Source organism: Gigantopelta aegis, chromosome 3, assembly GCF_016097555.1.
Source record: "Gigantopelta aegis isolate Gae_Host chromosome 3, Gae_host_genome, whole genome shotgun sequence".
Classification (NCBI taxonomy): Eukaryota; Metazoa; Mollusca; class Gastropoda; order Neomphalida; family Peltospiridae; genus Gigantopelta; species Gigantopelta aegis.
In genome coordinates, this window is record NC_054701.1 from 21,794,220 (window position 1) to 21,806,894 (window position 12,675).

The following is a 12,675-nucleotide window of genomic DNA, read 5'->3' on the forward strand; positions in this document are numbered from 1 at the left end:
GAAAACAGCATGAATATACATGTACTTATTACTTTTATGTCTATTATGCACAGTGTTCACTCTAGATAAGAGTATATAAATACCTGTAGTTACTTCGATAGATATATTAGGGCTCAATAATACATAGTGTCCATTTTCTAGAGTGAAAAACAAAATCTCTGCTTCTCAAATTTCAATTTAAATGTTAAAAATTGAGAAACAGTTCCAAAAAGTAGTCTGAAAATTTGACAACTTAATTATTTAATGTTTGTTTTTGACAAACATGCTGAAAACTTAAGACATACAGATAAAAGCTTATAATTTATATTATGACTCCTCAATATGTACATTTGGAATACTTTCAAACATGGTGAAAGCAAAAGATGCTGGTGGACATTAATATATACATGTAGCATTGTGGGGGTATTTACAGCCTCTTTTTGTTTTGAGCCTTGTTTTATGCACATGGTCAAACCTAAATAACATAGGGGTGGAGATTAAAATAAGAATCGAAGCACAGTAATGCAAGATCTTCTCTAGCTGCACCCTCTGACAGGTATGACCCGGATTATTTTAATTCATTAGTATGTGGTCAACAGAAAACAAGACAAAAATTAATGTAGGAAACTTTATTTTAAGTTACTGCTTGGGGGTGGCGTGTATATTTGAATACAGAATATACTTCATTTGATAAATCTCCATGTATTTGACTTGTTTTGAATTGTGGGAGAAATGCTCTTTAGGCTAATGTTCTTGTGCAAAATATTGTGTGCATTTCTGGTCAACTTAATGCTTGTAGCAACTTGAATATCATTTTACTTCCCCCATATATATTTGTTTGGTACATAAGAAATTACTGCCAGGTAAAATTCAGTTTGAACTACTACAAACATGCTGACCAGAAATACAATGGCTATATACTAATAAAGTTTTTGTTTAAAGATGCCACTATTAGCACATTGATTTATTAATCATCAGCTATTATATGTCAAATATTTGGTAATTTTCACATATAGTCTTAGAAACAAAACCTGCTATATTTTTCAATTAGAAGCAAGGGATCTTTTACATGTGTATATGCACCATCCAACAGACAGGCTAGCACATAACACAGCCTTTGATATACCAGTCATGGTGCACTGACTTGAAACGAAAAATAGCCCAATGGGCCCACTAATGGGGATGAATCCTAGATTGACTGCACATGAAGCGAGCACTTTACCACTAGTCTACATCCCAACCCTGGTTGACAAGCCAATGGCTTAACAACCATACCACAGTTGGTTATTTTGCCGGTCTCTTAGAGTCTTACAGACACATGCAGTATTCACCGTTCTGGTAGTGAGTTTACAATGCCAAACAAGAACTGCCCCCTCGCCTAACTGAAGATCAAGTTTAATACAGATAAACATTTAGTAAAGATGACAATGTTTATTACATGTAACCCTATATAGAAAAGGTAAAATTACAGGTAACCATTTAGTAAAGGTTACATTATACAAGTAACATTGTTTATTACATGTAGTCATGTAGTAAAGGTAACACTGTTAATTACAGGTAACCATTTAGTAAAGGTTACATTATACAAGTAACATTGTTTATTACATGTAGTCATGTAGTAAAGGTAACATTGTTAATTACAGGTAACCATTTAGTAAAGGTTACATTATACAAGTAACATTGTTTATTACATGTAGTAAAGGTAACATTGTTTATTACAGGTAACCATTTAGTAAAGGTTACATTATACAAGTAACATTGTTTATTACATGTAGTCATGTAGTAAAGGTAACATTGTTTATTACAGGTAACCATATAGTGAAAGTAACATCATTTGCTAAAGGTGACTTCTTGAGAAGGTTTAACTATAAATAACTTATCTGTACATAATCTAGAAAGAGAGGTTTTACGTAATGCACTCGAAACATTAATTATGATTATATGGTGTTGGACATATTGTTTAGAGAGGAAACCCGCTACCACCACTCCATGGACTACTCATTTTGATTAGCAGCAAAGGATATTTGTACAGATGGCAGTGTGCAATTTTGAGGAGAGTCCGGGAGCTTGAGGCTCGCAAAAATCATGTAGGACTCTCTTGCTTGGCTAGCATACAAGCCTGCATGGCTCATAAAAATTGGTTGTACAAATTACACAAGTCAACTTATAAAATCCTGGAAAACCAGTCTTGAATAGCGATCTTTTGCATTGTTTTGTGTATCTTCTGTTCTACTGGAGGCTCGCTGGGTTGGTGGCAGGCTCTTAAGATTTGTAAACAGGGTGTCCTTATGACACTTAAACTTTTGAAACCTTTTGATAGGATAGTACATACCATGACCATTGTTGTACTGGCTGGAATGTAAAATGGCCCAAAGAACACACTGATGGTGATTGATATAACTGCTCACAAGGATACCACAAACTTGAGGGTTAAGTTGCAAATAAAAAGACTATTTTTATATGAAGAATGATGCACAATGTATTTGGATACATGTATATTAACAGGAACATTTTGTTCATTATTGTATCTCAATTTGCTAATCAATTTTCAGATATTACTACACAATTTTAAAACATTAAATAGTAGTTGCTAATCAATTTTCAAATGATCAGCAACTATTACTAATCAAAAAATTTTAAACAAAATATTCTATGTAGTATAACAAATCTATATTCAGTAAAAATAAAAATATATACATCCATATATTTGTGTATTATAAAATATGTTTATTATTTTTTTAGTCTGTTATTCTGTCACTGTTCATTTCACTCTCACACGCACCCACACATACCTGCTGACTCAGACACACTCATATATACAGATCAAAATGGTTTCTTCTGTTTCAATCCATATACTGAATAAATGCTTCACATCGTCCGAGTTTGATCACAAATATGGTTGAAACGTCTGGAAATAAAACAAAGAATTTTCATATATTATACATAAAATAAACATTCTTTCACACAACCAACAATGGAAAGAACGTTTTAACTGAAAGACAACTGGCTTTAACAGTTTATTTTAATTTTACTCAATGAATTGAAAAGCTTTTTGTACTTTCACATGTTTAATACAGCTATGAGAGGATTAAAACTCAAAACTCCCATCAAAATTGGGTCTGGGTTTGGGTCTATAGAGTGTGGTACCAACTGAAAATGAAATGCAACAAATGTGATAAAACGATGTCACAAATAAGCACTTTTCATTTCAAACTCCTAAATTCAAGCACTTTTAAAGACCGTGCGAACCATGTCATCATGTCTGTCCTGGCATGAACTACAGAACTGGCAACTGACGGCAACACATGCTGTATTCTGACAGCCCCAGAGTGGGACCTACATGTAGCTTCAATGTGTGTTGGTCAAACATGGCTATTTGGACTCTTGGTATAGTGACAGAAAAGAAATAGTGTAATTCATAAGATATTAGTGATCTTAAAATTTAACAAAAGCCAAATAAGAGACACATTAGAGACGTAAAATTTTAGCAAGGTCTGAGAATATATTTGACCAATTATAGTGGCCGAACAAACACAAATCATTTGTGCAGAAAATCAAACTTACGTTGCATGATGTGGTTTATTTCTCTGTGTACGACAGTTTTTACCCCAGTAGCAATCTGGTCTTGAATTCACCGTATCTGGAAACAAATATATTTACATCAACAGGACAATTCGCAAATGATGGACGCAGCTGGCCTAAAATGAAAAGGTAGAAGGGGTACGGGGAGATAAAGAAAGGATCTAGCAGAATAATGTAGTCTTTTCCAGCTTGGACAAAAAGGGCATGTTTCCATACTCACCTCGACTTCATATGACTTTACTAATCTAGGGTCTTATTCACAATAAGTATGCAAGCATTGTGTGTTTACAAAGAGCATGCCAATACCATGTAAACAAGCATTCTGAGTACTGCTAAAGCAATACATGTCCCCTACCGAGGTCAACAAATCTTTCATATCTCCTAAGTTCAAGGGCCATAACTCTGTGAAAAAAATGGGTAACTTGTCATGAAATTCAAACATGAGCTGTAACAGTACATGATAAAGCTATACCCTCAGCTCAATAGCTTGAGGCATTGTGGAAAAAATGTCCCGAAAACTATATGTGGGATAGACAGACAGACAGAAGGACGGAGACGAAATATATAGTCCCCTCTGGTTGGACTGGTAGGGGTCTAATAATTCTTGTCTATTCATGAAGTTCCCCCTATTTTAGTGGGCCTCCAAGCAAACGCTTAAGACAAGGCCTTTTAACACTGCCATAAAGAAAATATTAATATTTCAAGTGTATAAATGTCAACATTCACTACTACAAAAAGAAAAAACATACTAGACTAAGTATAATATCAGTTATTGTTCTTTTGACACCTATTTTTCAGTTTAAACATGGTGTTTTGGTCTGCCAATCTTGATGCCATGTACCTTACAAACCTCATTAAATACTACAATTTACTTAAAAAGGGACATTCCTGTGTTTGCTGCATTGTAAGGTGTTTCCGACTGATAAAATATTTCTACGATTAAACTTACATATTTAATATATGTTCTTGTTTAGAATATCAGTGCCTGTATATTCAATGTGTTTCTGGTTGTCACAATATTTGTAAGAAGCCCAAACTGAATTTTGTCTTCAAATAATTTCGTACGTACGAAAAAAATAGTTTAGGAAATAAATGAAATTTAACCTAGTACAATTATTAGAATGATCAGAAACACGTTTAATATACAGCACTGATATTTTATGCTGAAAAATATAATTGATATGTAATGACAATCTTTAAAAAGTCTCTGTTAGTCAATAACATCTTAAAAATTGCAGCAAACTCAGTAATTTCCTTTTAACGTTTGTAAGTAAAGAAATGTCTACAGCACTGAAAGTGTACCTGGTAACTGATCTGACGGAATATCTCTCCTGTATAAGTACGCCAAGTCTTTGAAGTTACGCAGACCACAAGGGTAGCACAGTACCGTGTTTGAATCGATTCTAAACCTCGACTGATCTGAAAATATACAGGGAAACTGAGCTTTATTTGCATTTTACAATATGATAAAAAGAGGGTCAAAAGTGTAAAAATCATGGAATCGAATCCACAGTAAATTTATGCTGCGTTCATTTGGTGCTTGCAAATTCACAAGTTCCAAATTGTGAACATAATTTTACCAAGTGATGAGTGTTCAGGTGATTTATAGACACTGCTTAAATTTAACATATGATTTGTGTTTGTTCTGCCATTTTTTCCATGAGATGTGCAGACTGAGACACAAAATCCTACCCCAATTCACAAGTTGTGTTCACAGGTTATTTCGCCAAAGGAACGCTCTTCATAACTTGTCAATTGTGAAATACGACATTACAACTTCTAATGAACATAGCAAAACAAAAGTTTAAATTCAGTAAAAAGAATATCACAAAATTCCTTCTCTCAGAAAAGGTTCAACTGATGGAGGCCAGATGACTTGGAATGCAAATCTCAGCTAATAGACCCTGTATGATGTAAATTCATCATTTCTAACTGCAAGAGCTGGTGGCCCCTAGATATTTTCTTGAAATGAACATTAATTATTACACTGAAATAGTGAAGATAATTTTAAGCTAAATGCTAAAACAATTTAATTTGTTTTAGAACTTAAAGAAAATCTGAGACCAACTCGCTCCTCCATAGTTTACTGCTGTCCAAATAATGAAAAATGCCTAGTTGGTGGATGTGGGAAGTAGAGATGGGACGATTAATCAATGTTCAAAAAAATTACACCTGACATGATTGCATGGGCGATGGTAAACCTAGGTGCCGTTCGGATCCTGCACAGAACCTGCAAATTTCTTTGCCGAGTCCGTAAAAAATTTAACCTCCCAAAATAAGGACTGACCTCAGTATTGAATCCACCGTGAGAATGAACATTTTAAGCATGTTTCGTCCCAGCTAGTTGTCAAAATTGAAAAAAGTAAACACGTTAACTTTAAGAATTATAAAATAGCGCCCAATTTCAGTCATATTTAAAAGGATTCAACCTAGCTAATTTCCGTAAGTTTTTATTGGAATGAATTCATCTGCAGTTCCAGAACTACAATGTACGCAAACTACCTTGCAGTTGTGGTTTTATTTTGGTTTTTTAATCTTTGCAGATTTTTTTCCACTTTCAGTACGAGCAAAAAAAACGAGAAAAATAATAAGAACTAGTTAAGTAATTCACTATTTTATATTATGTTCTTAGTTATATATATTGTATTAATCAGTGATATCTTTTTATGTAACTTGTCTTTAGTTAAATAATCAACAGTAAGCCTATATATTATGTATTTTCTCGCTCCAGCCAGTGCACCACGACTGGTATATCGACTGGTTCCTATAAAAGATCCCTTGCTGCTAATCGAAAATAGTGGCCCATGAAGTGGCGACAGCGGGTTTCCTCTATCAATACATGTGTGGTCCTTAACCACATGTCTGACACCATATAACCGTGAATAAAATGTGTTGAATGCGTCATTAAATAAAACATTTCCTTCCTTCCTTATCATAATAATAATAAACATTATTATATAAATAGGTCTTGAAATATATCTTTCTTTTACACTTCTGTAATAAGTGCACATGACACCCATATATTATGTACTCCAGAATGCATCTAAAGACAACTGAATTAAAAAACTAAATATGGTAGAGACTATCCCCAAACCCACTGGCATTGTAGCCACTAAATTATTTTGCCAACCCTCTGAACTCAAATCCTGGGAGAAACATTGCCCATGAAAGTATTCCAGACCCAACACGCTAACATGTCATGGTAAAAATGCAATTTGTGCTTTCTAGTCAAGATAGTTTTATATTTACAATTATTTTACAAATCAGCATTCAAAATAATGTGTCTTGCTCTTAAAATAGTTTATAAAAATGTATATATGATAATTGGCATACTTGTACTACTTGTGGAAAGTATCGTGAGTAAATCGAACTGTGGTCCAAATATCAAAAATTGAATCGAAAATAAAACCACCCGAATTGTCCCATCACTAATGGGAAGGAGACAGGCTCTTGCCCAATTGTGATGTTGATAATTAAAGCAGCTCTATAGTGTAAATCAATACATAATAGAAATCATTGAAATCCTACAATGTGAATATGGTTTGTCTCACCAACACAAGAATATTTGCCCGATTCCAGCTTCTGTAAACAGGTGAGCAGCATGTCTTTGACTGAGATACCCTTACTGTCGAGATGGTCCTGAAAAATCAATGTCAATAGATTGCACAAAATAAATAGTGCAATAAATAGGAAGTGCAAACAACGTTCTGTATTTATTACATATCGTCTTTTATTTTCTACAAAAACTTTTTTTTAATTTAACGTCACAACTACACTTTGTTATAACTATAATCAATACTCCTTTCATGGATTTACTTAATGTTAAGAATACTACATCTTGGGTAATGTAACATAATTTATAAATCATAAAAAAGGCACTAACTTCAGTAAAAATAAAAAGGGAATTCCTCATTTAATAGTTCCAGTCCAGTTTAAATATGTATGTAATAAAAAACATTACTTAACAAACAATAAAACTGCAAAGTTGTTTTAAAGTCAATGTCCCTAGTTACCAACTTATAAACCGTTTTTGTTTCACATAAGATATATTTTGAGTTACTACATGACAAGAAATACATTGCAATTGCCCAAATTAATAATTTAAGACATAAGCAAAGTGTGATTTAACAGTAAAAAATCTAAGTAATATCCCATAATAATATAATAAATACCTTTAAAATGTTGGACTCGACTGCATTATCTAACACTATGCTTGCCAGCACTCTGTTTCCAAAATTGAATTCTGTAAGCGTAATGATGAGCATCATATAATTTTCCTTAAATTATAAATTATCTAGGAAATTCAACTGAACATTTCACCCTAGAAGAATGAAGAACTTTTGCTTTTAGCACATCCTACATTGTCTCCGGGACATGTGTCCAAGATAAGGGTGTTTCAGAAACCAATTTTAATTCATAAAACATGGTAAACAACATGTGCATAAAAATGCATAATGCAAATTTTGGCTAGCTGGAAATATATATATATATTAACAATATAATACAGCTGCTAATTATAAATAGTGAGGGCCAACCGTAAACATGCATTTTCACTGAAATTAATGCTACTTAAAAATATAGCCCCAACTTACTATAATTTTGTATTTACAATTAACAACTGTAAACTGATATAAGCAGAAAGTAAATACCTTTAAACTTAGCTAAACACCCAAGACAATCAATTTTTCGGCATCCCCAGTATGCATGACAGAACGCCCGGTAGCATATTGTACCTAAAAGTAAATGACAGTAAATTGACAGGCACTGAGCTGCACAAAATATATTTTTGTGCAAAAACTTTACAACTGCCATCAGCAAACTTTTATTATCTGAATCTACTTTTTGTCTAACATTGTTGAAAATTTTATCAAAAATATTTCAAACATTTTTTTCCATCAAATTTGTAGCTAAACTAAAGACTCATTTAACATTACAATTCTTGAATTAGTTTTTGTTGAAATTTGCTCTGAAATACAATAGCCTAAGTTAAGTTTGTTATCTGACAATCTGAAGAATGACACTCTCATTCATATGCAAAATACATATCTACTCTATGCACATCATACATGAAGCATCTCAGATTACAAAATTTTTGTGTCCATTCTAATGTTTTTGTAATTTTTGCATGAATTTATCAATGTACAGCAGTCACAAATTGTATAAAATCGTGTAGCACATTGAAGTGATTTTATACTAAATTTGTGACTGTTGTGAAAAAGACGTCATTGCTGTGACATACAGTTGATGTGGTACAGTAAATACCCCATCCCTCACCTTGGCCTAAATTTGTGACTGTTGAGTAAAGATGTCATTGCTGTGACACACTGCTGATGTGGTACGGTAACTACCCTGTCCCTCACCTTGGCCACTGAAGTGATTTTATACTAAATTTGTGACTGTTGTGTAAAGACGTCATCGCTGTGACACACTGTTGTTGTGGTAAGGTAACAACCTCGTCCCTCACCAAACTCTATGGTTTACCATGACACTTGTCTAAAAATCAGCTTTTACACATCAGCAAATGCGCTGGCATGAAGTCAAATGTAAACTCCGACAGGCCACAATTACACTGACATTGTCACCACACTGTTAAGTGTGATGTCGCTATATGATACCAAATATCTCACACAATATTCTTTCTAACAGCTGTGTGTAAGAACCAGTATAGATTTATTTAAGTTTGGTTTCCAACTTCAGTGTACTGAGATGACCTTTCAGTAATACCCAGCACAAGTTGGCGATCAAACCTACACTGCTGTGGTGGAACAGGTGGATTTTTCATCCTCTCCTGTCGTCGGTCTGGCATGGGGTGAAGACAACACTGACAGAGCACATGGTTTTGTGCTGGGGTGCACACATACTTGGGAGGCACCGGTGTCACGTTCGTACTGGAGGATGCACCTGCACAATCACCTCTGCTTGTAGATGGCTGAACTAAAACGAAATAATTTTATTTTTATATTCCCTTTATATAACAACAACATTACAAATTGTTATAAACTATATAAAACATTTATGGATTATGGTAAAATATTACAGGAAATATTTTGTGTAACCCATTACATATGATGTTCTAACTCTAATGTGTTAATGTAAAACTTGACTTGCACAAGCACTGGGTAAACTAAACTATTGATCTCACAATTTTCATAGGCCTGAATATATTATGACAGTGAGAATAATATAACATACATGTAATAATACTGTGAAACCTCTCTAAACTGGACCCTTTGTAAACCAGAATTGCCTCAGAACTGGATATTTTATCAGTCCCTTTTTCAATATCAATACAGATATCTCTAACTGGATACCCCTTAAAACGGGACTTTTTACTTAGTCCCATGGGTGTCCAGTTTATAGAGGTTTCTCTGTATTATATAATATGGAATACAGTATTATGTCTGCTAAGAATATATTGCTAAGATTTAATTGTCCAAACACTAAAAGTAGGACTGGTTTTATTAAGTATGTGAAAACTCTGCAACTTTCATTTCATTTGAACTTATTTTCGTGCTTAGTGTAGATCCTGAAATTAACGTGTCCCTAAATTAATGCGAGCGACGGTGGACAGACTAAAATGCGACATGAAATTAATGCGAGTGGCCTCCCTTTGAAATATTACTTTCCTAATAACACACATCTGTGTACTTTTCGGTTAACTCCAAGTTACAGGTGTCTTCAACTCACTAACATGTCAGTGTACACACCAGTTAACCTGTTTAGTCCCTGTTGTTTTTGGTGAGATCAACTATAAGCATATTTTTGTGGCAATCATTTACCTGTATAGTTACCTAAATCTGGCTAACCATTAGCATACATGTACCATTACAACTGTATGCCAACAAATTTGTAGGTTGAACTAGAACAGTGAAAACAAAGAAATGGTCAAATGCAATATTAGCATGCTAAAACCCATGATGGCTTTTGTCAGGGTGGCCAAAGACATTGCAATCGTCACACATGGCTGGCATCTTGCTGGACTATTGGACAATTAGTCTGTCTCATCTACGATGAATTGTGCTCATTATTTTACAAATGTATTAGAATTTTAATCTTTTTTTGTTTTAATAGCATGTGACACATGGCTGACTGGACTATTCGACAATTAGTCTGTCTCGCCTATAATAAATTGTTTTCAAGTTCTGTTTTATAAATATATTACAATTTTAATATTTGTGTTGTTGTTGTTGTTGTTGTTTTAATAATGTGGGACACATATTCAAAACATAGAAATAAATGCGTTATAGATTATTAATGCGAATAACACAAACTCGCATTTTCCACATCAATATTATGATCGCATTAATTTCAGGATCTACAGTATATCCAACTGCAACTAAATACCATCATCAGATGCTGACTGCTCGTCTCCCCCTGGTCCTACTGTCACACCACTGTTTGAAGGCCCACTTCCTGTATCTGTCGTGTTTGTTCCAGCAGGTACAGTAATATCTACAACAGGAAAGGAATGTTTGATGAATAACATGGACCATGGTCATCGGTTTTAAGACTGTTACTCACAAAAACTGGATTTATTCCCAGAGTGCAATTCTGTAATATCTGTCCTGCTCAAACAGTGTGCTTGAGCATTAATTGGGGACATGTGTGAACATACAATAACCAAGCATTCTGGAGTACTGCTGAAGCAATACATGTCTCCTACCGGGCCCAACAAATTTTATCATCTCTCAAGTTCAGGGGTCATAACTCTGTCAAAAATGGGGTTTATGCCATACAATTCAAACTTGACCTGTAACAGTACATTATAAAGATATACACAAAATTTCAGCTCAATATCTCAAGGCATTGCAAAACAAAAAGTCTGAAAAACTGTATGTGGGATAGATGGATGGAGAGACAGACACAGACTGATGGACAGACAGAACAGAGATGAAACCTAGTCCCCTTTGGTTGTCCCATTTGGGGACTAATAATTATCATTAAGTGATAGTGTTCATGACTAGCTTTGGGTAGAAAACAGCATTCTAAATGACCATCAATGTCTAGTTATTTTTGTTGATAGTTTATGTGCTGTTTACTGACAGTTTAATACTTCAGTTAACTTGGGCATAACAAAATAGACATACTTTATTTCATCAAGTATCTAGTCAATTTTGTTAAAGGTTTGAGCACTGTTTATTAAGAATTTACTACTTCCATTAATCTGAACATAACAGAATATTATAAACATGCTTTCCTTCATCATCTGTCCATTATTGTATTTGTACCTATAGTCCGTCCCGTCATTCTATTAAAATGTTTTTTGTAAATAATTTCAGTTTGGTTTGACATAAGAAGAAAAGTAAGTGTTTTGGAAATAACAAAGAAATACAATTTGTGCGTGCAATTTACAAATCAATCAGTTTGGAAATAAATAACTTGTAGTAAATTACATACTATGAAAAAAATGAGATACCTGTGGGATGGACTATAATATTGACAGTTTCTTCAAATGCTAATATTTAACCATCACTAATGTTTTCTAATTTAGAACACAACATTGTGGTAAGATAATAAAATAAAATTAAATGTACGGTATGAACCTGATTTTATTCCTTCAGAATTACAAAGTGTACCATCCGATGGATCCTTCCACTCTGGACACTGACGACAAATTGTTTTGGGTGGCCTGAATGAAAGGAATGAAGATATTGTGTTTTACTATATAATAGGTAATGTATCTAATGAAATAATACTATGTGAGGCATGTATGTACCTTAGCACTAAAATCACCTTCGTAAACAAGACCCAGATCACAAACTTTCAGAATTTAATAACTTTGCTTAACATGGGACAACTTTGATTAATAATATGAAAGCACACATAATACGGCAGCAATACAGAATTGAAAGACGCATAAATTCATAATAATTATATAAAAAAGGTTTTTTTAATTTCAATAACAATTTTACATTACATTATTTTAAAGTTTTCCATCGTCTGGAAAACAAAAGCGTTTTGCACTAAGTTATTAGGTAGGAATATTCAAAATGAAATCATTTCAATATTGACATCGATCATTCCCATTTTGGGGGGCAGGATTTAGCTCAGTCAGTTGAGAGCTTGCCTGAGGTACTCGCATCGCAGGATCAAATTACCTCAGTGGATCCATTC

General features: G+C 33.8%; 1 protein-coding gene across 2 annotated transcripts in view; it reads right to left on the reverse strand.

Moving 5' to 3' along the window:
* Window positions 1-1,463: 1,463 nt before the first annotated feature.
* The window catches only part of LOC121367698 (E3 ubiquitin-protein ligase CHFR-like), a 36,365-nt gene continuing 25,153 nt past the window's right edge, over window positions 1,464-12,675 (reverse strand). For both annotated transcript variants that reach the window (XM_041492024.1, XM_041492025.1), the window contains exons 13-21: window positions 12,105-12,190; window positions 10,906-11,013; window positions 9,313-9,495; window positions 8,211-8,294; window positions 7,734-7,804; window positions 7,113-7,200; window positions 4,864-4,980; window positions 3,544-3,619; window positions 1,464-2,887 (exon numbers count right to left, since the gene is read on the reverse strand). In XM_041492024.1, the coding sequence (XP_041347958.1) occupies window positions 2,848-2,887; window positions 3,544-3,619; window positions 4,864-4,980; window positions 7,113-7,200; window positions 7,734-7,804; window positions 8,211-8,294; window positions 9,313-9,495; window positions 10,906-11,013; window positions 12,105-12,190 (853 nt within the window). In that variant the 3' untranslated portion in view covers window positions 1,464-2,847. The remainder of the gene's footprint in view (window positions 2,888-3,543; window positions 3,620-4,863; window positions 4,981-7,112; window positions 7,201-7,733; window positions 7,805-8,210; window positions 8,295-9,312; window positions 9,496-10,905; window positions 11,014-12,104; window positions 12,191-12,675) is intronic.